Here is a 25,818-nt window from a genome sequence, read left to right as displayed (position 1 = left end):
TTTAAGTGAGTCTAAACTTTTGACGGGTAGTATATAAACACCAAATCGCCGAGACAAACCCACCCACCCCCCAATAAGTTCGTTATATCAGTCAGTTCGTTATAAAGGTGGTCGTAATAAACGTAGTTTACTGCACAGACAAAGCGGGTTTGTCTCCTTCAATACCACGTCAATAACCTCGTTGCATCCAGAGATAACAGCATATGATCAAAATCGGGAACATGGTGTGTGGAGGTTTTGGAACAAAAAATCACAAAAAAGATATCTACATGTACATGAAAAGTTAAGACAAAAGAATCATGAATTCAGGATAAACGTTTATTTTCCATGATCAAATAGAATTTGTTAGTTTAGCCAGAAAAGGTTCAATCTTGATTATTCTAGTAATTTATAATGCATTAAAGTCTTGATTGTCGGGATTTCTATTATTATTTCTATTATTATTCCTATTATTGGATTGTCTCTCTGGTAAACAGCTAGCTGCCATGAGTGAGATTTCTCTTCAAAACATGTCTCTGACAGGGCTAAGGCGGATGCATTAACAAGGATCTCGGATACAGGAAGGAAGCATATCGTTGCCAGAGATTGTCAGTTATCAAAAGATGAATCTTTTCAAAAATGAATCCTTTAAAAGATCTATTTGATTGATTTAAGCAATAATACATGTATACCTACTATGACCATTCAACAGCTACTGGTAATTCAAGATAGTTTGTTTCACCCAATTCATCCGAGAGATTGCACAAAATGTTTCATCGCTGCTAATTGCAATGACTTCGCCGGCATCTTTACAAATGTTTGAGTCCTTATCACATAAATTATTTTGTTCTATACTTCGAACAGCATATGAACAATGATTTTTCCTTCGAATTACCGTTTCTGTTTTGGCAACAATTTTCTGTGTCGCCTTCCGTTCTGAATGGGAACATTCTGAAATTGCTGCCCCAAGGTAATCAATAAAGCTAAGTGACTGGACATCCTGCTAGACATCATCCTCTGGTTGCCAATCTGGTGTCCAGCATTCGCCATGACACAATCTATTTGACCAGCATGTATCTGTTGGCCTCCAGTCGCGATGATACTCTCTATTTCTTGGGCTGTCATATTCTGACCTCCATGCACTATGGTACCTCCCACCTGGTCTGCTGGCCAATGTTGGCCACCGTTCACCATGGTATCACTCATGTGACCAGCTGGTATCTGTAGGTTTCCATTCACCAGGGTACCTCCCGTCAAACCAGTTGGCATCTGTTGTCCTCCATATGTCACGGTACCTCCCATCTGACCAGCTGGCACGCGTTGTCCCCAATTTGCCGTGGTACCACCAATCTGACCGACTGTCATGCGTTGTCCTCCATTAGTAATCGTACCTCCCATCTGGCCAGTTGTCACGTGTTGTCCCCCATTTACCACGGTACCACCAATTTGATCAGCTGTCACGTGTTGTGACCTATTTACCATGGTACCACCAATCTGATAAGGTGACATATGTAGTCCTCCATTTATCATGGCACCACTAATTTGAGCAGCTGTCACGTGTTGTGACCCATTTGTCATGGTACCACCAATCTGATGAGTTGACATATGTGGTCCTCCATTTATCATGGCACCACTAATTTGAGCAGCTGTCACGTGTCGTCCTCCATTTACCATGGCACCACTAATTTGACCAGCTGTCACGTGTTGTGACCCATGTGTCATGGTACCACCAATCTGATGAGTTGACATATGTGGTCCTCCATCTATCATGGCACCACTAATTTGAGCAGCTGTCACGTGTTGTCCCCATTTACCACGGTACCACCAATTTGACCAGCTGTCACGTGTTGTGACCCATGGGCCATGGTACCACCAATCTGACCGGATGTCATCCCCAGGCCTCCATATATCATGGTATCTCCCATCTGACCAGCTGTCATGTGTTGTAGTCCATTAGCCATGGAACCACCAATCTGACCTTCTGGTATATATTGCTGGCCATGGCTTCCATCCACACCGTAGTTCTGCTGATGTCCACCGTTGGTGTTCTCCGTTATATGCGCAGGATAGACCGTTGTCGGTTGTACGGGAACAACCTGCCCTCCATCTTTTGACATGTTTCTCTGTGACGGGCAGTAATTAATTTGCTGTCCACCACAGCTCGAATTCTGCCACCCATGACCATGACCATTCACGATCCCCTGTGCAACATTCATGTGGTTACCCACAACCAAACCAGGCATCGTTTGCTGTGGAATGGTCACGACCGTGTTAGGATTACAACTGTTAAATTGCATCTGTTCTGGATTTGTCATATACCCATACCGATCTGGAATCACTGAAGTTGTAGGTGGAGCCATTGTGACCAATCGCGACGTGTTCATCCCCTGAAAAGTCTCCTGCTGTTGCCCTAAAGTATCTGCTGAGAACACTTGTTGGCGCCCGCAACTCATAGGTGATGCTGTCAACAGACACATGTCACTGCCTGACACAGCTGGTATCCCATGTTGCTGATACAAACCCTTCTGAGATGCGGATGAAAAGACTGGAAGCTGATTTCCAACTTGTGATACTGTTGCCTGGTTTGTGAATGTCAGTGGACAAACGGAGACCTCGGGATGCTGACCAGGGCCTCCAAACACTGAAGCTGATGACTGACCATCACGATGGTTGGTATCTGACTGAGGATTCAGGATCTGCGACGCATCTAAGTGTTCAGTTGACGAAGGTTCAGATACCTTGGTGGAAACTTGATGTCTCTTCTTTCTAGGTTTGGGTATTTTCTTTTCTGACTCCTTTTCGTTCATCTTCTCGAAAACGATACTTGGAATACAATCCTGGGAAACCAAATTTGGTGTCTGTTCATTACAATTTGCCATTCCACCTGCTACAGAAACATCAAGTGGTTTACACAGAGCGCGAATGAACGCATCAGCATCATCAACATCATAATTCATGCTTGTGTCGGATGAATTTGCTGTTGACTGAGGCCTCGTGCAGTCTGGTCTGGAATAAGGTTTATCATCGTTGGCGGTCCTAGTTACCCTGGGTTTAGAAACCGGACCTCTCTCAAGGAGGATTTCGGGACTGTTTAAAGAAAGCTTCTTTAATTTTTCATCAAGAGAGATCGGTATATCAATAGAAGTTGTTTCATAGTTGAAGCCATTGGCATCTGGGGTAACTTGGTCAAGGTCGGTTGATGATCCTGCACATATGACTTCATGTTTCTGCTTCAGATTTGAATGAGACGGAACTGACGGTTCCAGAATAACGGTTTCGGAGTGTCTCATGGTACCTGTACTGCATCCGCTCTTTGATGCAGACATTTCCAGAGCCGTATCCTTCTCGTCGTTCTTTCGTTTATTTGTCACTGACATGTTAACAGGTGACAATGTAACATCACTTGTCTGAAGGGAGGACGTCTTATGTGATTCATGATCAAAACTCTTTCCCCTGTTTGATGTCTGTTTGAGGCATTGATTGTGGGCACCACCATGACTGCCCTTCGGCTCTTTGAGTGGAGGAGTTCCAACCTGTAACCCCGAAAACTGTTGGGCGAGTACCCCTATATTTGCTTGCTGTTTACTTTCGGTCTGATCACTGGCAGCTGCAGTGCGTCCTTGACCCTCGCTGTCCATCCTTGAAGATGTTGCATGAGAACGTTCAGTAGGACGCCGAAACCACAGTCCCCGTGAAACCTGTTGACAAAAGATGAAGAGAGTGAAAGGATGGGTGAAGTGAGGAAGCTTAATTTCTATTAACTATATTCCGATATTTCCTATGAGACATTTCTGCGATCATCAAAGAATCCATGCTGTCTTTACTCAGGGAAGACTAGATGAGCACAGGTTTGTTTCATTGTGTGACCTAGGTTATTATTGAGCTGCAAATAGACCAGGGGCTCCTTTCTCCAAGCAACCTTTACTAAGGTTAACCTTAACTCCCATTCTTTAATATTGCACTAAGGATACCTTAGTGACTTAGGATCATCCATAGTGCTTTGTGAAAGGAGGCCCAGGGCCTGTTCATCCTGTTCGCGAACACCTCTCATCATATCACTGTTTTTGAGCGATCCATTCATGCAATTTTCATCGTTATTTCTTCTTTTGTACCCAAAGGAAACTGTTTAGACGGTTTTCGAGATGGGATATTCCCTGGCGTTGATGGCTTACATTTACAATCACATATATCATCTGACCAGCCACATATACTAGTATTATATACCAGTGTTTGTCCAACCGTATAATGGATAATCTGACCACGCCTTCTTCTATAATGACAGAGTTTATTTAATTTATTTAAAGGTTTCCATCTGTGTATTGGATTAATCCATTCATAATGATAATTAATATTACTGTGTGACATCGTACTACACGTCCTAAATTTAAAATACTGAAAATTGTTAAAACGAATAGGAATAACAAACCAAATAGCAACAAAATCTCAAACAAACTATTCACAATGTTGACTAAAAGAAACACTTGAGAAACGAGTCTTTTGTTGACAAACCAATGGCTAAGTATTGCATTAACAACCCTTGCATATTACTGGATGTAATTGGAAATGTTTAGAAATGTATTGCCATGGTGATATCGAATCACTTTGGTCGGCACTGATCGCCTGCAGCTGTTACTTCGTGTACTAGTACGTGTGTTTAAATCCTAGTACACATCAACGCTGGGAAAGAACCAGACCGGAGATCCCGTCTATTATTATCACAGAAGTAAAGCCACGTCATGTCCGTCCCATAGTTGCACAACGATTGTGATCTCAAGGGGCCGTATAGAAAGTTAAAAAGCGTTTAATCTGATACACAAGGTGTGCTTAATACTTGTTGTATAACGATAACAAAATGTATTGTTTTATAATAACAATCATCGCGTAATATTCATCGTAATATTACGTTTACAAACATACATACATGAGAGAGTGGGTTTAGTTTTACGCCGCATTCGGCAATATTCCAGCTATATGGCGGCGGTCTGTAAATAATCGAGTCTGGACCAGACAACAGTGAGTGAGTGAGTTTAGTTTTCCGCCGTGATATTCCGCAATATTCCAGCAATATCACAGCGGGGGACACCAGAAATGGGCTTCACATATTGTACCCATGTGGGGAATCGAACCCGGGTCTTCGGCGTAACGAGCAAACGCCATAACCACTAGGCTACCCCACCGCCCCAATCCTACACAGGGTATCGAACCAGACGCAGGTTGACACGGTAACGCCCCTTCCGCTATGCTAGACGTACAGATGTACAGATTTATACTCGTGTCAATACGTGGGTGGATGCGGTATAACGAGTGTTATTGATATCATATAACGAGGACTCTTTTTACTATCAAGAAAAATGAAATATCCTGATAATTATATACTGGCCAAAACTATGTCTTATTATTCATTTATCGAAACATAAATCAAAATAAAATTAGACAAAATTTGAAAGTCAAAAAAGCCATGTTTTTATTACTTGGTTGTGAAATATCATAACAGGATATCAATTTGTCTCATCAAGAAAATGAAATTGACGCCATGCGTTGCAATGGTCGATTTTCAAGTAAGAAACAATTAACAGCCTTCTGTATTCTCAGGAATACTCGTGGTGTTGTGATAGGTACATACCTTCAATACGCTTTCAATGTCCAATCATCCATCTTGTAATCGTTGATCCCGAGTTGAATACCAGAGCCCAACCTCCCTGTCGACCGACATCCACAATGTGAAGCAATATCACATTGCACTCCACCATGTTGTATTTGTGGGAATTCCCACCGCGTCATCGGGTTCTATTTATAGATAAGCCCTCGTCGCGAAGAAATGTTTATTAGCCAAAGTTAAGCAAGCTGATTGAAGTATATCATGTATCTATTACGCATACATGGTAACATGTAATCCCAAGAAGAATCACAAACTGATTTCAGCGCATAAATGCATTCTATATTTAATAGAAATCCTATCAAAGGAAGACGTCGATCTCTCGTGCAAATACCAGGATATCTTCCCTTGAGCGAGGCGGATATTTGTTACCTGGTTTCATTTTGTGCTGTCCACAATAGACTCAATTTCTAATGTCATATTTACAATAAAACCTTGAATAACTCCATTTCAATATTACCTATTTAACATACTGTGTTATTTGTGGTAAGGTGTTGTTTTCATCTAACAAATAAATATATTCCGTTTAAATAAGACTTCTTATTTTGAGTTATCATAATTTTATTTTTTTATAAATTCAATTGATATCAAAATGCGTGCCCGTAAACATCTTTGATTTGACTCGGATAAAAAGTACGTGTCAGTGACCTGTAATCTTTTCTTATGTAATCATAAATAACGCGCCGTTGGTTTTGAATAAAATTTCCGGGTTTGAATTACCCAACCATACGAGACTATCCGACCTACATCTACTTAAGCCTCTTGGTTGTCCACAAATACACACTTACTTTTTAATGCAATTGTTAGTTGCGGGTGTTCTTTTTTGCCCTTTCCGGGAACACCTGTGAATTACAGGATTCGAATCATATAATATTCATCGCTATTTAGCCATTTATCTACGTTTTGGTGTATAATTCAGAAAGATTATTCTTTGGCCAAAGGACGTACGTGGGGATCATTCCTCCATTCGTTCCAGATTTGAATAATACGTATTTTGAAAACATTTCATTTTTGCAAAGCTACAATTTTAAAGCCCGTGATTAACATAAGTAATATATGTTTCTGGCACGTATAATATTTCATTATTAATAGTATGTTTTGCTGATATTATTTCATTATCATGCTGTAATAAAACTGAAATATTCCTCTCAGTAATATATGCCTTAGACATTGATTATCTTTCATCATTACAAGTAACGTATTTATTGATATTATTTCATTATTATTTTGAAATAACGCTAAAATATAACTAGTAGAATTTTACAAACTGAAATTGTAAACATCGCCCCACCGAAAGGTATGAATGTACTCACTGTTTATTTAATATCTGATATCATAACAATGTGATAGTGCTCCTTAAACACGTGGTTATGCAATAAACTCTTAGTAGAGATTTCGGAATACAGGCGGGTTTTGTCGCATGTATTTCAGCTTAGTCAGGTCTCAATTTACATGTCACTCTCAATTTACACACGACACAGTCTGTTCGTGTCAATAATTGTCAATCTTCACCATCAATACTGGCGCTCCACAAGGATGTGTTCTGTCACCGTTGTTATTCATGACATATACAAATGATTGTGTGTAGATCCATCCTTTTCAGTTGTGAAATTCCCGGACGACGCTTCCTTCATTGCTTAATAAATGGTTCTCACGAAGATGGCTATCGATCAGAAATCTCTAATCTTACAGATTAGTGTCAGAACAACTTTATTCAATTACATGTCAATAGTCAATATTTATTTATTTCTGTACTCAGGAGGCCACAGACCTTTAGTACAAATACAGTGAATAACAATTGATCAGTTAGTAGAATTTTTAAAAATGTAATTTTTTCTGTATGTGATAGTGTAATACATATACATAGATAATCTTTCTAAATGTACTTTACTAGAATTGATTAAAAGGGTTATGAATTTATAAATGTCAGGATGTACAAAGAAGTAGCTCTTAATTTATTTATTCCTCATCATATAACAGGCTGGACATATACAAAGAAAATGGTACTCGTCTTCAATTCCATTCAGATTACACATTTTACATATCCTATGCTCTTTTATAAGCCTAAATACCTACCAGGTTCTATAAGCAAATCATGAGATGAACAGCGGAATTGCGCAAGGCTTATTCTGAATGTTTTTATGTTTAACACAGACAGATACTGTTTTTTGTGTATAGATTGCTTAATGATTTTATAATTCTAAATGTTAAGGGGAAAAAATGATATTTGATTTTTAGAAACAGGAAAAAGCCTCTGGAATCTGCTAAAAAGAGCGATTCTCCTATTGCAGCTGTGTCTGAATATAAGTATCTTGGTACTTGTATTGATGATACTCTGAAATGGAATGGCAACACTGAAGCTCCGTTCAAAAAGTGCCAACATAGACTATACTTGATGAGGAGATTACGATCTTTTGATGTTGATGTGAAATTGTTGAAGCGTGTATGCACATCCTTTGTACAAAGCGTCTTGTCTTTTGGCATACAATGTTGGTACGGTTCTCTTAGTCTTCAAAACAAAAACAAACTTATCAAGATTGTGAATATTAGTTCAAAAATTACCGTTACACTGTTAGACCATCCTGCGTGCATAAATTATGACCAAATTTTATCACATGCTCGGAAAATCACCTGTGTTAAACTTTGAATATTCACTTTTGCCACTCGAAAGACGTTTCGATGTGCCTTGTCATAGGTCACACAGAAAAAGAACATTTGTCATCCCCAGTAGCATTACAATTCTAAACAAAACCTTTCAAAGAATAATACTAGTTTGCGATAATATATATTTTCATGGACGCTGATATATATGTAAATTAGTTGAGTTAGTGTATGTGATTTATAGGAATACAGAAAAGTGTACATATATGACTTGCCCAAAGACGTATATATACGTGTATCTACGTGTTTAGACTTGTATGATTTATGCGTGTTGGCGTTTATTATGCGTGTGAAGGGGTGTATTAATTTTATATTTGTCTCTGTTTAATCAACTATTCGTTATTGCCATACATGTTTTATTGGATCTGCTCTGTTCGATGTAAAAAGAATTCCTCTTTGGGTAATACAGTGTTATCTAACCTTACAACGTGTATATCAGATAGCGGTTTTGCTAATGATGATATTTGTCATATTTCTTCTGACAGACATGTACTTCCGACATGTTGAGAAGCTCAATCGGTTATGGGAAATTTATTTCAACAAGAGCAAGGTATAATTTTTCAACACAACACAATTCCGTCATCTCTGGAAATAAGACATGATGAGCATACATGTACGCAATTGGGTCACGATGACATGTGTCAACCAAGTCAGCGAGCCTGACCACTCGATCCCGTTAGTCGCCTCTTACGACAAGCATATTAAAACAACTCTTACTCACTCCGGACATAATAAATTGTGCCCGTCTTCAATAAACAAATACAAAACTATGTCCCAAACCACCACATTTAGTTATTTAAATCATATAAGGCGTTTTTTCTTCTAATTATATTAAATAGCTTTAAGTTCTTAGGAAAATCGTATGCAGAGTTTTACTACAGGACCGGTTCTATCAACCCTTGGTAATGATTTCATTTAATTCTGCTTTTACCAAACGCTTATTAGCATATCATTATCTAATGACGCCCGTCGCAAGTGTTTCATTAACGTGTCATCAGCAGAATCCTCTCCAAAGATGGAGACCATGTACGAGCGTTCTGATACTTGCAAAATCATTTACCAAACAACAGTAAACCCTCATCTCAAGATTCAAAATAACACATTCAACAGGTCAAAATAGTGTGGAAGTAAAGTTTCATATAACGTGTGGTGATTATTTGAAGCCTCACTCCCATCCTCCCTGAGAGACTAAATATTCATTCATGAAAATGCACCAAATGATGAAATATGACTTGATTCCGCTACAAGGTGAGGTGAGGTGAGGTGAGGTGAGGTGAGGTGAGGTGAGGTGAGGTGAGGTGAATTGGGTTTTACGTCATGCTTGAGAATATTTCGCTCATATGACGACGTGCATGCGTGTGTATGTGTATGTGAGGCTGCTTGTACTAGCCCAGACTGAAGCTGGTTTCATAGTGCTAGCCCACTGAGATACCATGCCGCAGTGAAGCATGAATACCCCACTCAGACACATTATACTGACTCCGAGCCGACCAGTCCTTGTTGTACCCATTAATGCCAAGCGCCAGGCAGGGGCCAACAAGTACCATATTTTAACGTCTTTTGGTATGACGCGGTCGGGGATCGAACCCGCCACCTTCCGCTCTCCGGGCGGACGCTCTAACCACTACACCACGGAGGCGGTTGATTCCGGTACAACCCTCCCTCAGTTTACTAGCGGGGTGGCAGGGTAGGCCAGCTGTTAAATGCGTGGACTCCCCAAAAGAAAGGTCCATTGTTTCCTACCGTGATAGGGCGGTGGGGGTAGCCTAGTGGTTAAAGCGTTGGCTCGTCACGCCGAAGACCCGGGTTCGATTCCCCACATGGGCACAATGTGTTAAGCCCATTTCTGGTGTCCCCCGCCGTGATATTGCTGGAATATTTCTAAAAGCGGCGTAAAACTAAACTCAGTCAGTCAGTCAGTCCTACCGTGATATAGCCAGAGCACTGCAAATAGTGGCTGAATTTCTAACCCAGTCACTCTTGTTATTATATCATTACTTACAATGTTACGTCATAACTCACTAGAATGCTTAACATAATGGCCAGCAATCAGTACTTGACCTCTGTCGAATGATCCAAGACCTAACGAAAGAAGACTGTTGAATGTCCAATAAGGAAGTCGCTACCTTGAATGCTTCCTAGTGAAAAAACAGTAAAATATGCCCACACGCTCTGCATTGTCTTCACGTTTATAACACTTCAGTACATGAAACTATTCATCCGTTAAAACGCTTTATTCAGATGCGTCCCTGGTGCAAGCTTGTGCATGGCTGTACAACGAAGTGTGCACTCCACACATTAGCTATGCGCTGAGCTCATCCAGGGAATACTGCTTACATTTCCCCGAACATCCGAGATTCTGGGAAAAGGCTCATTCCAATCTACGTTGGCAAGGAAAAATGATAACGTTTCCTCGAATTTTCGAAATATAATGCTCAATTTGCTATAGTTTGTTAAGATAAAATAAAATCATGTATTAAACAATATGCATTTTTTGTATTTATTTCGTACAATATACAATATACATATCTATATGTTATATATACATATTTGAGAAAATAGACATTTTTTCACATTAAATATCTGTACAACTATTGTCTATTTATTTAACTTCCATCGAACAGCGAAAGGAATTCACCATTCTGTCATTTTCATTGCATTCCCCGTCAAGATCTGCTTTATTGCGTCTTCGGGGATTGACTGACGTGAAGTCATGTACCTTCACCCACAAGGCAAGCCTTATGGATACCTGACCCAAGACATCTCTATGCATGTGGTATATTTGACCAGTTTCTATTCTTTCCGACGATGTAAAGCTCACATTGGACCACACTGGATATATGGACACTGACACTGAATGGGTTCTAGCACTTTAAGAAACACATTTAGTGTAAACATTGATGAACTTCTGTTCTTGAAACTCCACCATCCACTTCAGTTACAACCTTCATCACCTTGAACACACCAAACAAATACAATGGAAATCACGGCAGATTTGAAAACGATCATTTCATTTAATCTTTCAAGTTGGCTTCGGGACAATCTTCTGATATCGGGAATCGGAGATATTTGATCCGGTCTGGGTAACTTGTAGATTACTTGTAGATAGAAATACAGGCCTCACTGGATGAAATTGACAGGGAAAGACCTGGCAACTGGTTGCGCCTAAGATGCCAGCCGTTGTTAACTTATGCTGGGCAGAAGATGGGAACATGTACCTTAAGCCAGCGTTTGTCATCATTGTTGGTTGACTGGTCAACAGTTGAGTCCCATAGGACACAGTCTGGGTTAAGGTGGGAGGTGGTAATGCTGGCTGCTGAGTCAAAACCTGACCGTCTAGAGTACCCGTGGGAATAATTATCCTAGTTTGTACTTGTGGAGCTTGGAAAGAAGCACCTTGGTGATTCTGTACTGGTGGGAGGGACGGTGTTGTTTGAGGAGTTTGGGAAAACAATGATGCTGGTGGGATGAAGTTCTGTGGAAACTGCTGAACAGGTTGGGCCGGGTAACAAGGCATTTGCACATGTGAAGCCTGGATGCCGGATCCATGTGTCCATGACTGAGACACTTCTGGAGGAAGCTGTTCGACAGAAGCACCGTTAACTGTTTCACGGCGAAGTTCATTCTCAACAAAGCTCATTGCATCCTCCATCATTGGTTGAAAATCAAGACCGTGACCTGGGCTCAATCCTGGTGGCACATGGGCTGGCGTTTGTTGTTGGGCTGGCGTCTGTTGGACAGATGACCGACATTTAGACTTGGTTGATGGTTTGCTTGGGGATGGGGTGCCCTTTTTTGTCTTCGGGGTTTCTTCTTTGTTTTTTTGGGTTTTGCTTCCAATTCTTTCAGTTTTTCCTCTTCCAGTTTTTCCCCAACCACAATTGGTATTGTAGATTGCATAGGTGCTGGACTACAAGCCAAGTCCTCTACATTATTGGTATTAAGAAAGTTATTATATTCTGTTAGGTCTGATGCGCTTAAAGCTTGATCTGAAGTGTTAGTTGGTTCAAGGAGGCGAGTATGTCTTCAAGGTTTTCAAGGTAAGATTGATCTGAATCGCGATTTCAAATATTCCAGAAGCATTCTGTGACTGATCATTACCGACGATATCATCCTGCCAAGCATCTACATACGTCTGATCCAAAGGTCCCTGTGGTGATGAATGTTGGGACAAGGCTTTACCGTCAGAAGAACCCCTGACTAACTCCATCAGGTCATCATTTTGTTCACGGGTGACGACATAAGGCGAAGCAGGCTGTCGGTCATATGGCTTGCCCTGATGACGGGGCTGTGAAGCTTGGCGTCTTGTTGGTCCTCTCGCTACAAGCTGTTCCCGGCTGTCTTGTGGCAGAGAAGAATCACTCATCGAACTTATTCCATCGGAATCGATGTCACTTTCGTCGTCACTCACATTCCCGTCGGATTCCAGGGAGCTCTCGGATAACCTTTCACTTCCCTTATCTCCGCACTCATCGGACTCAGGATCAACAGATGAACCTAAAGAAGTCGTTTCAGGCACTCTGGTCAATATTTCACTTCTAGAAGAGCAGCCTGACAAACCTTCAGGGCCATCTTCGTCCTTGACATCCAATCTGGACAAGGCTTCATTCAGTCTGATCACATCTTCATCATCCCCATTGTCAGTTCCTTGCGATGGTTCAGTACTCGGTTCCTCTTGCTTAAGAGTAATGCTTTTCTCCTTCACAGCTTCCAAAGGCTCTGACTGCTGTGGGCGAGGGATGTCGCCTGAAACAGACTCTCGATTTTCAGACGGCGGGAGACCGAGTGTAGAATCGACCCCACGTTTAGGGCTTCTTTGGCCCATGTCCTCGTTAATCTTATCGCCCTCTTCTTTGTTTCGGCTATCATCCGAGGACACACTGATGGGTGTGGTCTCCGTGCAACTGTCTTTTGGGTTTGTCATTATTGAAGGTGATACTGTCACTCTGAAATATACAAAAGTGTTTTAAGTGAGACTCGTGTGAATAAAGCATCGGGCGGACAGGTACGGATAATATCCTGAAAACTAACTGCGCAATAGACCATATGTTACAGACCACACACGGTCGAACGTAAATGTAATTCTGTATGTATGCTTCTCTTTAAGTTTACCTCTGAACTGCTCACTACAACATCACTGCCCACAACATCGTCACTGACGACTACAATATCACAACTCACTACAACATCACAACCCACTACAACATCACAGCCCACTACGACATCACTGCCCACAACATCGTCACTGACGACTACAACATCACAACCCACTACAACATCACAGCCCACTACGACATCACTGCCCACAACATCGTCACTGACGACTACAACATCACAACCCACTACAACATCACAGCCCACTACGACATCACTGCCCACACCATCGTCACTGACTACAACATCACAACCCACTACAACTCACAACATCATCACTGCCCACACCATCCCTGACTACAACATCACAACCCACTTCAACATCACAGCCCACTACGACATCACTGCCCACAACATCATCACTGACGACTACCACATCACAACCCACTACAACATCACAGCCCACTACGACATCACTGCCCACAACATCATTACTGTCGACTACAACATCACAACCCGCTACAACATCACAGCCCACTACAACATCACAGCCCACAACGACATCACTGCCCACAACATCATCACTGACGACTACAACATCACAGCTCACTACAACATCACAGCTCACTACGACATCACAGCCCACTACAACATCACTGGTCACTACAACATCGTTTACACATACTGTAACATGTCTCCTCCGATCTCAGTGTAGTTCGCACGGATCATATCGTTCAGATATATGTAAAATTACATGAACTACAATCAATTGATCACGTGGCGTCCAAAGTTAGACACGCGTAAGCAAGATCCCAATGTTTCGAGACCACTTTTTTTTTATCTCACCTTTCATTACGTGGATGAAAACATAGAATCACAACAAACAGAACCAATTCGAAAGGTGAAGATGTTGTTTCACATCGACCCGGAGCACTAAAAGCATCAATCAAAATGGCGTCCACGTCACCAGTAGTTTTTTTCACTTGTGTTCTATCTCTCGGCGTAACCGTGCTCATATTATTTTGCTTCGGTTGTATGTATGGACATGCGCAGAAGTACGGATTCAATAGCCATGTTTCGACCATTATATATTGTAAGTTATATAAATAGAACTTACATCAATAATTGGATATATCAATACATTTCGGAATGTATGTAGCATGTATATTAAAAAGAAGGAGAAATATAGTCATGTTTGAGGGTAGCTACAATGAAACACAAGAAATTGTGTTTCGATCGTGATGGATTCGTTACAGTTATCATAGGCGATACTGGGCTTTCGAATATAGCATATACGACTTAATTGGCAATGGGAGGGAAGGGTGACATAATGTACCCAGTGTGCACAGTGATTGGTGAATATCCTACAGGCTGACCAATAGAAAGCAGTGTTTCTCCGAATGTTAAGTTTACTAACCTTTGAAAGCACAATGATTGGTTCACAGTCTACAGATTGACCAATAGACTTCAGTGTTTCTCCGACTGTTTTTGTTTACTACCGTTCAGACAACATTTGTAAGTCTTTTCCGAATGCAATTTCAAATACACTATATTTTCCCCCGTTGTACGCTTTTTATAAAACAGCAAAATACAAGATCAACAATAACATAAACGTTCGTGGGCGTAGAATACTCCCCAGTAACACCGAAATCCGGGATCGGTTATCACTTGGTCTTATGTATGAAGTCGACTTTAGGTAACTTGTAGGGACAATATAAACAATATTGTGAACGATGTCAAAGCGTACTCACTCGCTCGCTCCCAGTCGAGATTCGTAACAAGTGAAAATATTTCGATTGCAACTCGATTAACAATTTGATTCCAAATGATGGAGTTGAAGGATGCACATTACGCTTTCTCGCCCCCATCAACACATCCCATGATACGCCCCCGCGACAAGTGATAACACATACCCGGAACTTGACATGGCAGGATCCAAGATACGCTTACCTCGAGGTTGATTACTACGCTTACCTCGAGCAAAATAACTCGGTTTCCGCAATGCGGAAACCTGGTAGAAAGTGGACTGAAACTTAAGTTTCCACCTAGAATCCAGTGAGTTTCCGTTCTTTACATTGAGTTTCCGCAATAACGGAAACTTACAATTACCCACTTTCCAAGGGTTTCCGCAAGGTTTCCGTTACCCACACTCCAACAGGTTTCCGCAAGGTATCCGTTACCCACACTCCAAGAAGTTTCCGTTGAGTTTCAGTTAACTTTGAATCCATCAGGTTTCCGCAAGGTTTCAGTTATTAAGACTCCAACAGGTTTCCGCATAGTTTCAGTTACCAACAATCCGACATAGTTTCCGCATAGTTTCAGTTCCCAGCAATCCGACATAGTTTCCGCATAGTTTCAGTTACCAACAATCCGACAAGGTTTCCGCATAGTTTCAGTTACCGGTTTCAATTTCAGGTTCACGGGTTTTCATATGCGTTTCAAAGAGCTAAATGTAAACATTCTTCTTTATTTATATCATAAACTCTTGTTCAAAACAATATAAGCAATTTGTTATTATCATGACATTTACTAAAAGAAAACAGAATATATAATAAGATTCATTGTTTTATTTTCTCAACATGGTATGGATTAGCATTTAAGGCAAATAAAGATCATACATATAACTAGTAATATAGCACTAAAGAACAGGGCAAAACATGTTGGCATAACTCAATCCAGTTTTAGAAATCATATATCATTTATAACAAAGTTGTAATTTTTCATCAGTTAAACTTTCATTCACTTATTATCTTGAAATAGCATGTTAGATACGAAATTTATTTCTAAAATCAGGCTAATGATGAAAAATAACAATAACATACAACTTAACACAGTGATAAAACATAGTTGCATCGGACATTTATTTGCACGCCTTGGCATTCAGCCACACACTCTATGTCACAACTATCGCCAAACATCCACTATGATATACAATAACAACATACAGCTTACAATACAAAAATAAAATAAAAATTACATTATGAAATTGAAAATAAATTCAATTAAATTGCAAGAGCTGGTCAGTGGGCCCTGTAAGGCATCCCTGGGCGGAGATCCCTCTGTTACTTTGGTTGATGCCTCATCCTCGTCCTCCTGTTGGCCTTGACGAGAGCAGTGGAGGTGTAGATTCTTTCCAAGTCCAGTGTCGTCGTGTATGCCATAAGCTTGCTGGACTCACAGACAAAGGGGACGGAATGCAACTAATTGACGTCATCTTCGTCACTCACGACTGGTGATGTCATGTCTATGGTGAGTGTTGTCGCTACCTTTTCTATCGTCTATCTGGCCAATCAATAGATGCAAGTCTGTTTGGGCGTTGTGCAAGTTTCTGAAAATGGCAGGTTATAACGAATTACTAGGTTATTTTGATGAATTACACAAACATCAATCAACAAGAAACTGACAATGCCAAGGATGATTTAAAATGAGTAATCCACAAGTAAGTTTGAATAAAAGAGAACTAAATTGAACAATCACACTTTGCACTAGTTTTTCTCAAACTCAAATTATGCAATTCATCACACTTCATTGACCGAATGTAATATCTTATTTTCTAAAGAGGACACAGAATCTATACAAACTTTGCTCTGGAGTTACATGCTTCCCAGACCAGAGGTAGTAATATGTTATATATAATATCTGAACATTTATTGCATTTTCTATGTAGTAATAATGGTACTAGTAATAGATTTTCATCAACGTTGTGGTGTCCACCTCCGTGATGTTGCTGGAATATTGCTAAAAGCGGCGTAAAACCAAACTCAGTCAGGCAGTTGTATTGTTGAAGGCACAAGTATATTCACCCAGTAGTGACTGTATGTTTACACCATTACGTCTTTGAGGTGTATTTAGAAGTGAATAATACAAGACGCGATGTTTCCGGATGTCAAGGTTTTATTATGTGAAAACACACAGCTTGGAGTGAATGCTTACACCTGACGAAGGGGTAAGCATTCACTCTGAAACATGTTTTCACATAATAAAGGAGTTGACATCCATAAACCTTGTCTCTACTCTATGAATTGGAAATAATTTACTACTTATAATGAAAGTCACTACAGATAGGTCAAAATTACCTTCACACATGTTTCAGCTGACCATCCTTGGTCATTCGTTATACAGTCTGCAGACTCATCATCAGCTGAAAAAATAAACAATAACACGTTACTTTTCTTTGCATTTCTCCATTCATTCATTTGAGGTTTAACAAACCCCCAAACAATTGCAGCGACATTTATACCAACAAGCAAACTACAGATTTATCACTTTAAGGTTATGCAATGAGTAAGTGAACGGCCTGACATAAACATCCTGATGAATGAAGTTCAGTTATCTCATGTGACATAACCTTGGAGTAATTACGGTATTGTAAAATCAAGGGGTCAGTTTTACTGCCATTTCACACAGGTGTGAAGTTTATTTGGTCCAATTTGAAATCATGATTAAGTTACCGGTTATTCAAATCCATTTGCAAATGTAACTTGAGTATGGTTCATTTTGTGAAAATGTATCTAGGGAAGCATAATAATAAAATATTCAAAGTGAAATTACGTCTATGTTTCATAGTACCATAAACACATACCTTCAGTTAGAGAGGGTGATCTTTTCTTCCAGGAGTGGTCGTGACACGTTTCCTCCTCAACAGCCTAAATGGATAAAACAAATCAATTAATATACAATCTATTTGCTATATTTTTCAAAATTGTAGTATATTTTTCGATAGACACTTATTTTACTTCACCAACCTTTGAAAATAGTTCGTGCAAAACTGTTTATACAGTCAGGGGACTTAAATATACGTCAGTCGGCAAAATTCTCATAGACTTGCATGCTATTTTAGTGTAGCTATGTAATTTTCATTAATTCAGTTTTCCATATTTGGTTGTCAAATTATGCAGGCTGTTAGGAAATAATCTTGGTCACAGATACATAATTTTCCGCATTGTAGTTACATGAGCAACATATATACAACATTGCGTATTCTTTCCCCATAGACCGCCATGTTAAAAATTGCCATAACCATGACACGCATTGAATTGAAAATAAAACGGAAATTATGTCTTTGAAGCTGAGATGATTCAGAACCCATGTGCAAAATATGAACAATATCAAACGGATATCAAATAAATTCAAGACATATTTCTAGCTGCACCAAATTAACATGTAAGTCGAATAATGCATAGTGGCGAATACCTATGGCCACTGGCTGTAATTCGATAGATTAGCTTGATTACCAATCCGGATTATCTGTACGTAAAGTAAATAATTCATAAAACGTTATTTGACAACAAAACAAATTGGTCTTACCTGACAGGGTCGTGGTACTGCGAGTTTTTCGCAGCCATTTCCATCTTTCTTTCCAGGTAGCGAATCTCTCTTTCAGTGCTTTGAGGAAAACTGAGGCGGCTTTGAAAATCGCGACTCGCAAAGGCTCACGGAAAACACTTTGTTGTTGTTTTTCAATCTAAATCTAACATTACAGTTTGACAATATCTTTCCGCGTTATACAACAAAATAAACATACACTATACACATAAAATGTCAGCTGTGTGTTTTATAATGATTTAGGTAGTCTCGCGTGGACGTGATCCGGTCGCCATTGTTTTATTTGTTTACATTGCCGACATCAAAGGGGACCGTGAAAGGTGGAAATGAGCAGATTGAATGTGAGTACCCAACAGTGGGCTTGTATGGGCTTAAGGGTCTTCTCATCGCATTATGGGCACTAATTGCTCCTCCTCAGTGTCAAGCATCAACATGTAGGCCTAGAGAAGTGAATAAATCTGAAAACATATTCACGTTACTTTAAAAGTCCTCATCGAGCTCCATGAGTCCTACTCATGAGAGATTGTGTTAGTGGCAAATAGGTGATTTTTCAAAACCCTGTCAGGAGTAGGCAATATACGTTCTGCTGGACGTAAACTTCACCAGGTAAGTAATTTACCTATTGAGCTCAAAACATGCACATGTATTAGACATGCTTATATCATGTTCATTCTTTTCAGTTCTACACGTAGATCTACGTACATTCCCTGTATTATAACTTTACTTATCTAATTATATGTGATGTCAGCTCAATATATCTACGTGAGCGAGTTTAGTATTACGCCGCACTCGGCAATATTCCAGCTATATGGCGGTATTTATCCAATTATACCAGTACATCTTTTTATCATTTTATTACCATTAAAACAATTATAACATATACTTTACACTCATAGCTTTGTGTAATAATTTAGGTAATCAATTATTGAACCTCTTAGCCTTACAATGCATTGACACAAGTCACGTATAACATTTCTAAAAGAATCATTGTTTCAATTATTTGATTTACAGATACGTATTGTGGATCCACTGACTTGTTGGAGATTGACAAGAGGCTTGGCTTGGTAATCATTTATAGTTACACCATACCATGCTCCTAATTTCATTAAAGGAAATCTTAAAACAATATTTTTATTCATCAGCATTTAGTCAAAACAAGTAAACACTAAATAGATACATAGAATAAATTTCTTTTATCTTTGTGAAAAATATAATCACTCAAAATGTAATAGTAAGTGTGGATTCCAGTGTAACCATAAGTTTAACATATGTTATATATGGGATTACACTTTCATAAGTTAAGATATGTTGATATGTTTTTCAGTTCCAAGAAAAGACCCAGTTTTCTGTCCGCACTGCCAGTCGTTTGTTTCAAGGAAACAAGGAATCGTCTGAAATGGACGGCAGTTTCTCATCAGGTTAGTCCAAAATACTTCACTTCATAGGTTTCATTTAACGACTTCAGTTTGATCTATCCCATTGCTATCCATCATATATCAATAATGAATATATTTAATTATTGTAATTTGTTTGATTGGCATTTAGAAGTTGGTGACAAATAAGAAAGTAAGAGAGTTTATGGATAACAACTTCTTTATTATATATGATGCGACGTTTCGGTATGGATTCTTATACCGTTGTCGAGCAAGAGTGTAATTATTGTATACCAGATATGTAACTGTAACTGAAAGTGAATAAGTTGTGTTACACATTTTACAGTTTTTAAATTAAAGGTCACATAAAAAAATAATATTTTATGTTACTATATTGCTGGGAATGTTTCCTTAGAGAGTTGATAAAACTAAGAAATACCCAATGATTTTTCATTCATGGGAAATGTTAGGTTTTGTATGCTTTTCTCAGTTGAGTTGGTCATTTCAATTTGAATAAGATCACATATATAATTATGTGTTACATTCAGTGTTTAAACATAATTCGTATCTATTTAAAATATGTATGTACCGTTTTACATATGCTTCGATTTCAATTGGCGATTTGGTAGTAGATGTTACCTTGAATATGAGTACAGTAACAGTAATAAAAATATTACAACAATTTGCTTCAGAATACTGGGTTGGCTGCTATTTTCTGGTACCAATCAATAAAATAAGTGACATGTCAAATGGAAGATACAATATACATGTATACTACATATCTTTCCTTTGTGATTGTGAAAAAATATTTTGGTTACATATACAAATTAGTCGTTCTAATTATATAATTTCATTGTGATCAGATGTACCACTGTGCATGTTTATGAATATGTATAAATGTGTTACTTTGGCTGTTTTGCAGTTTTACTAAGCATTGTATGTATTGTATTTGCAGGATGATGAAGAGTCTGTGTGGGATGATAAGGATGGCAACGATGTTGTGCCAGACATCAACCAGGACTCTTCATATTCACCCACAAATCTTAAGTAGAGCATACACCATCTGTTTGCGGTTGTGGACTGGTTCAAGCCTTGTTGTAATCAACTTGGTTATATTTCTCTTTCTGTGTGGCAAAACTCAGGCTCAACTCAAGGCTCTGCGTCATATGTACCACATCAGAGGATTGTTGGCTGCTCAGTGTGAGTGCAACAGAAGCTTCATGGTTGTAAGCAAGTTGCCAAGTCTTTACTATGTGAGATTGTTAGTGTGTATATGTTAAGATACATTGAGACAGCTTCAAATGTACACTTCATGTATATGTATATGGGCCCATGACCTTCATACAATAAACATTTGAATTTGAATTTGAAATCTGTTTTATAAATACCACAGCAAATATGTTATGCCTGCACTAGTAGACCTCATTTCATCATATGCATAAAATGTTGTAGGGTTTTGACATATTTGTATTTGCATATTCATACAGAATTTGTTTTCTCCAATGCTGAAAATTCCCTTTTGATATGGGCATGCATGCATACAGACAGACAGACAGACAGACAGACAGACAGACAGACACAGACACACACACACACACACACACACACACACATTGTTGAGTACTGTTGAAATGTGAGCTATTCACAATAATGAAACAGATGAATCATAACAGTGCATGTGTCACTGTGTTTGTTGTTTTTCGGGTACAATGTAATAAATTGTACATTCACAAGTTATGCAGAATGGTAGTGAGTGAGTTGCATAGTCACATCGGTAGCCATATCGTGACTATGAAAGTCGTAACTCTAAATTTGTAAATGTGTACATGAAATAAAAACAAACTTATATACTTACCTGTCTTCGAAGGACAGTAAAATAACTAATCTATCACAAATGTACACTAAAAACTGGCATGTAACCATAAACACTTTACCGGTACAGTATAAAATGAGCTATAGATTGCCAACACCTGAAGGTTGATCAACATACTAGGGACTACGGCACGAACAGTACTTTTGCTTCCTGCATTGACCCTAACTGGATTCTGTAAACAGAAATTATCTTGCAAATGTAACAATAAGTAAATATAGTCCCCAATGGAACAGCACAAAGCTAATTATAAGTTTGCCATTTCATCTAAGCTGAAACCAACAGAAACCTAGCGGAAACCTACATTACCCAGTATTCAATAGGTTTCCGCAATAGCGGAAACAAAGTCATTTCTCTTTGAATGTTTCAGCGAACTGAAACTAAATGGAAACGCATAATGATAGTTTCAGTTGTAGAAACTTGACGGAAACCTAGATTTGTTAGTTTCAGTTTTGTAAACTATGCGGAAACTCGCATTGTCTGTTTCCGGATACTGAAACCTAGCGGAAACCTACATTACCCAGTATCCGTTAGGTTTCCGCAAAACGGAAACTAAGTTATTTTTTCACGTACATAAACCCTAAACAGTTTGTATATTTCGTTTATTTGTTTACTTAATCAAAAGTATTTCATTCACGTATTATGTGCACCACATACATGCTTAGACCCGAACGTTCATTTATGTTAGCTTCAATATGTACGAATATAATCATAAACAACTCATGTACTTTAGCTATAATGTATATAACCGTACTGTCACAGATTCATAATATATTATTGGTTTTTATGTTAAATTAAAAACAGATAATATATTGCACTCAAATACCATTAAATCTGACAATAAGAAGTCATTATATTCATAATATCCCCCCTCCCCCCCAAAAAAAAAATAATAATAAAAAAAATAAAAAAAATAAAAAATATTAATGTATTAATTTTATTCATGTCCTTGACCCCAAACAGATAATTTAATTATTCATATTTGTGCATAACTCTTCAAAACGTATTAACTATTCTGCATGTTGACATATGTAACTATAACAGGCCATTAAATTATAATGTATACACCCCCAAACGGGTATTTTTCCATTTATGTAATCCTTAAAAGTTAATAATAAAAATAGGAACTTAAACAATAAGACATACATGTACATAATTAGTACCTCATGCACACAATTTTCCCCCATAATCCCCTCACTGATTGACCCTATGTCCTCGCTAACAAAGGCACATTAAAAACTGAAATATAAGAAAATTACTGCGTTACAAACAAAATTTAAGCAATAATTTGCACATTATTAATGTTTTAATGTCATGATGTTAAAGCCTTTTTAATCATTTACCACCCGGATATAATCATGAACAAGGAATATTGTGTGAGTAAGAGCCGTATCGAATGTGACTGCACTTTCGGCCTGTTACTACACATTGTCTATATCCGGATGTTCCAGCATGGGAAGTAACTCGTACAAATACATGCACTTGTGTTGCTGTACTATGTTAGTTGTCTTCTATATTTTAAGTATCCTTTATGGCCCCTAATACAGTATAATAAATAAATAAACACCATACAAAAAAAACCCCAAAACACTTGCTGTTTATTTCAAATTTTAGTCAAAATGAATATAACGAACTAAACTATAACGGATATGAAACACACAACATACACAGAGTTCGTTACAACCGAAGTTTAGTGTGTATCCCTTGTATATTTCAAAAACCCCGTGGAAGTGAGATGAAGCGATGACATCAATTATCATTTTTTATGTCGATCTACAAACTTAGTTATTAATTTCAAGGCCCCTCCCCAAATAGTTCTGATGACTTTTGTCGCTCTAGTCACCTTCCCCCGACTGCACGTTCGCTATCGTTTTTCACGCTCCCTTCTATTAATCATACCCGACTCATCTAACAAATTGCAGGTCCCTTTCTATTCGACATGCTTTGAAACATACAGAGGATCTACAGACGACTACCGCCATAGCGAACTTAATTGGACCAGTAAGTTTAAAACACAAAAACAATAATAATTCATTTATATAGCGCCTAGTATCCATCTGACTAGTTGCTCACTGGACGTTGTGATCAGAATCTGATTATTATTAGTTGGTTATGCGCATTTTGATCAAGATATACAAGTGGTTGAGACGTAAGGGTTAGTTCGTTACATCCGTAGTTCGTGATACGCCGTATTCGTTATATACGTTGTTTACTGTACAACGGGTCCGTATTAGCTATACCTATATTGGACGACAACTGAAATAATGTTCTGAGGCAAAATCGAATTTATGGTATTTCTATATGATAATTCCCTCGCTCGAACCTCCGGATATATTGGACACACATCACCTTATTGGCCCTTTTATCACAACTGATTGATCTCAGCAAGTTCTACCTGCGTCACTGCTTTGACATGAATTGTTTGACAGCAACTGGTGTGCGTATACCCTCATATACAAAACCCACGTTTTACACATCGTACAATAGCTTACTATTCACCTCGCCTCTAAGCGAGGATGGCCCCTATATCAACCTACGTCACTGCCTTAAACAGATTAGATTAATATACCTGTACACTACAACTTACCTATATTCAACTCCACGTTAGGTGATTATCTTGCGTTGGCGGAAGAAATAACTGCTTGATCCCGTCCCACGTAGGGTTTTCTCAGCTCTCTGAGTCACAACCTCAACTTCAGATCCCGACTCTCTAATTTGAGCTGACATTGGACAACCACATTTAAATACATACTGTGACACTTGTTTGTAAACTGAGTCCAAATTTAGACCATTCGATCATATTATCTAAGCAAGCAGGCTTCGTGTGGCTATTGAATTCACATAACACATAAGTCTTCGGCGAACGTATTTTCGTTTTGCAGTTCCCGGAAGTAGGATATTAATAGCATGTGCATTCGGAAGACATCGTGGTTTCAGCGGGAACGCTCGGCCCTGGATAACAGGTGTGCGATCAGGAGCAGCGCCGAATGTAAATCGTACTGGTTGACTACTTGCGGTTCAAATTCGCAGTTCGGCTGTCTGATAAATCGCATTGTACATGCTATTCCACGAATATCGTCATCAAATTATGAACGGTCCCTTATCGGTTTTCGTATTAAAACCTGGATGATATAAATGAAGATCATTTTTCAAACTGATCATTTTTCTACATTTATCATCATCAGTATGTGTAATTGAGGGATGTATGAAAAGATGTACTCAGTAAGTACATCATACACATACGTTGACCTATATTGATAGTTTCAGGAAATCAAATCCTAATACGGCTTCTACTTCAGTCGTTGATATCAAAACAATGAAACACGGCGAACGACACATATACATATCTATCTATTCAGTATTACTTATCAACACAGAATGTGTGAAATGGATGTAAATTGTCGATGAAAGGCTTTGCTCACATTTCCCATACATTCGTTGATCAGTATTGAGCTATATTTCCTCGAAATTTGATTCCAATATGTCGCCATTAGCATTGTTGATACAAAGACAGCTTCATGAATGAGATCCAAACGATTCGTTGATATAATATGTTCTGTAGGATCATACAGAACAGACCATATTTGTTAGCGTAAAGTCTGACATTTACACAACCATTAACTGACCTTGTTGTCTCCAAACATCTTAAAGAGTAAATAACACATCTGACCTTCTTCTGGGTTCTCATTTCACGATGTCTGAACTTGCGCTGACAAGTGGTTATATCCTCTTTGTAAGCATTGTCTCCACTATTGTCCTGATATGGGGCTGCATGGTCTTTCCCGTCATTCATGGTCTTGGAAGGACTCACCCTTTTCCATGACTGTGTATAGAGTTCTCGAAGGACTCACCCTGTTCCG

At 38.8% G+C, this 25,818-nt stretch overlaps 2 protein-coding genes across 8 annotated transcripts; both read right to left on the bottom strand.

The window, feature by feature from the left end:
* Positions 1–304: 304 nt before the first annotated feature.
* LOC124289816 lies at positions 305–5,728 on the bottom strand. 3 transcript variants are annotated; one of them, XM_046726483.1, is made up of 5 exons: positions 5,599–5,728; positions 3,915–3,919; positions 1,814–3,677; positions 1,671–1,766; positions 305–1,622 (listed from the first exon to the last, which is right to left on the bottom strand). In XM_046726483.1, the coding sequence occupies exons 3-5, from the start codon at positions 3,615–3,617 to the stop codon at positions 871–873; spliced, it is 2,652 nt and encodes an 883-aa protein (XP_046582439.1). In that variant the 5' UTR covers positions 3,618–3,677; positions 3,915–3,919; positions 5,599–5,728; the 3' UTR covers positions 305–870. The 3 variants fall into 3 exon arrangements, with proteins under 3 accessions (XP_046582439.1, XP_046582441.1, XP_046582440.1); XM_046726485.1 differs by having other exon boundaries at positions 1,671–1,694; positions 1,838–3,677; XM_046726484.1 differs by lacking the exon at positions 3,915–3,919 and having other exon boundaries at positions 5,603–5,728.
* A 6,396-nt stretch (positions 5,729–12,124) lies between these two features.
* On the bottom strand, positions 12,125–25,818 carry LOC124289817. Of its 5 annotated transcripts, none has more exons than XM_046726487.1 (2): positions 25,585–25,818; positions 12,125–13,242 (listed from the first exon to the last, which is right to left on the bottom strand). In XM_046726487.1, exons 1-2 carry the CDS (start codon positions 25,749–25,751, stop codon positions 12,303–12,305), a joined length of 1,107 nt encoding a protein of 368 aa, XP_046582443.1. In that variant the 5' UTR covers positions 25,752–25,818; the 3' UTR covers positions 12,125–12,302. The 5 variants fall into 5 exon arrangements, with proteins under 5 accessions (XP_046582443.1, XP_046582445.1, XP_046582446.1 ...); XM_046726489.1 differs by lacking the exon at positions 25,585–25,818 and adding an exon at positions 24,546–24,843; XM_046726490.1 differs by lacking the exon at positions 25,585–25,818 and adding an exon at positions 15,142–15,266.

Source organism: Haliotis rubra, unplaced genomic scaffold, assembly GCF_003918875.1.
Source record: "Haliotis rubra isolate DU_JTF1 unplaced genomic scaffold, ASM391887v1 Scf45, whole genome shotgun sequence".
Classification (NCBI taxonomy): Eukaryota; Metazoa; Mollusca; class Gastropoda; order Lepetellida; family Haliotidae; genus Haliotis; species Haliotis rubra.
The sequence above is the reverse complement of the archived record's forward strand: the minus strand, read 5'-3'. Positions and strand labels throughout refer to the sequence as shown.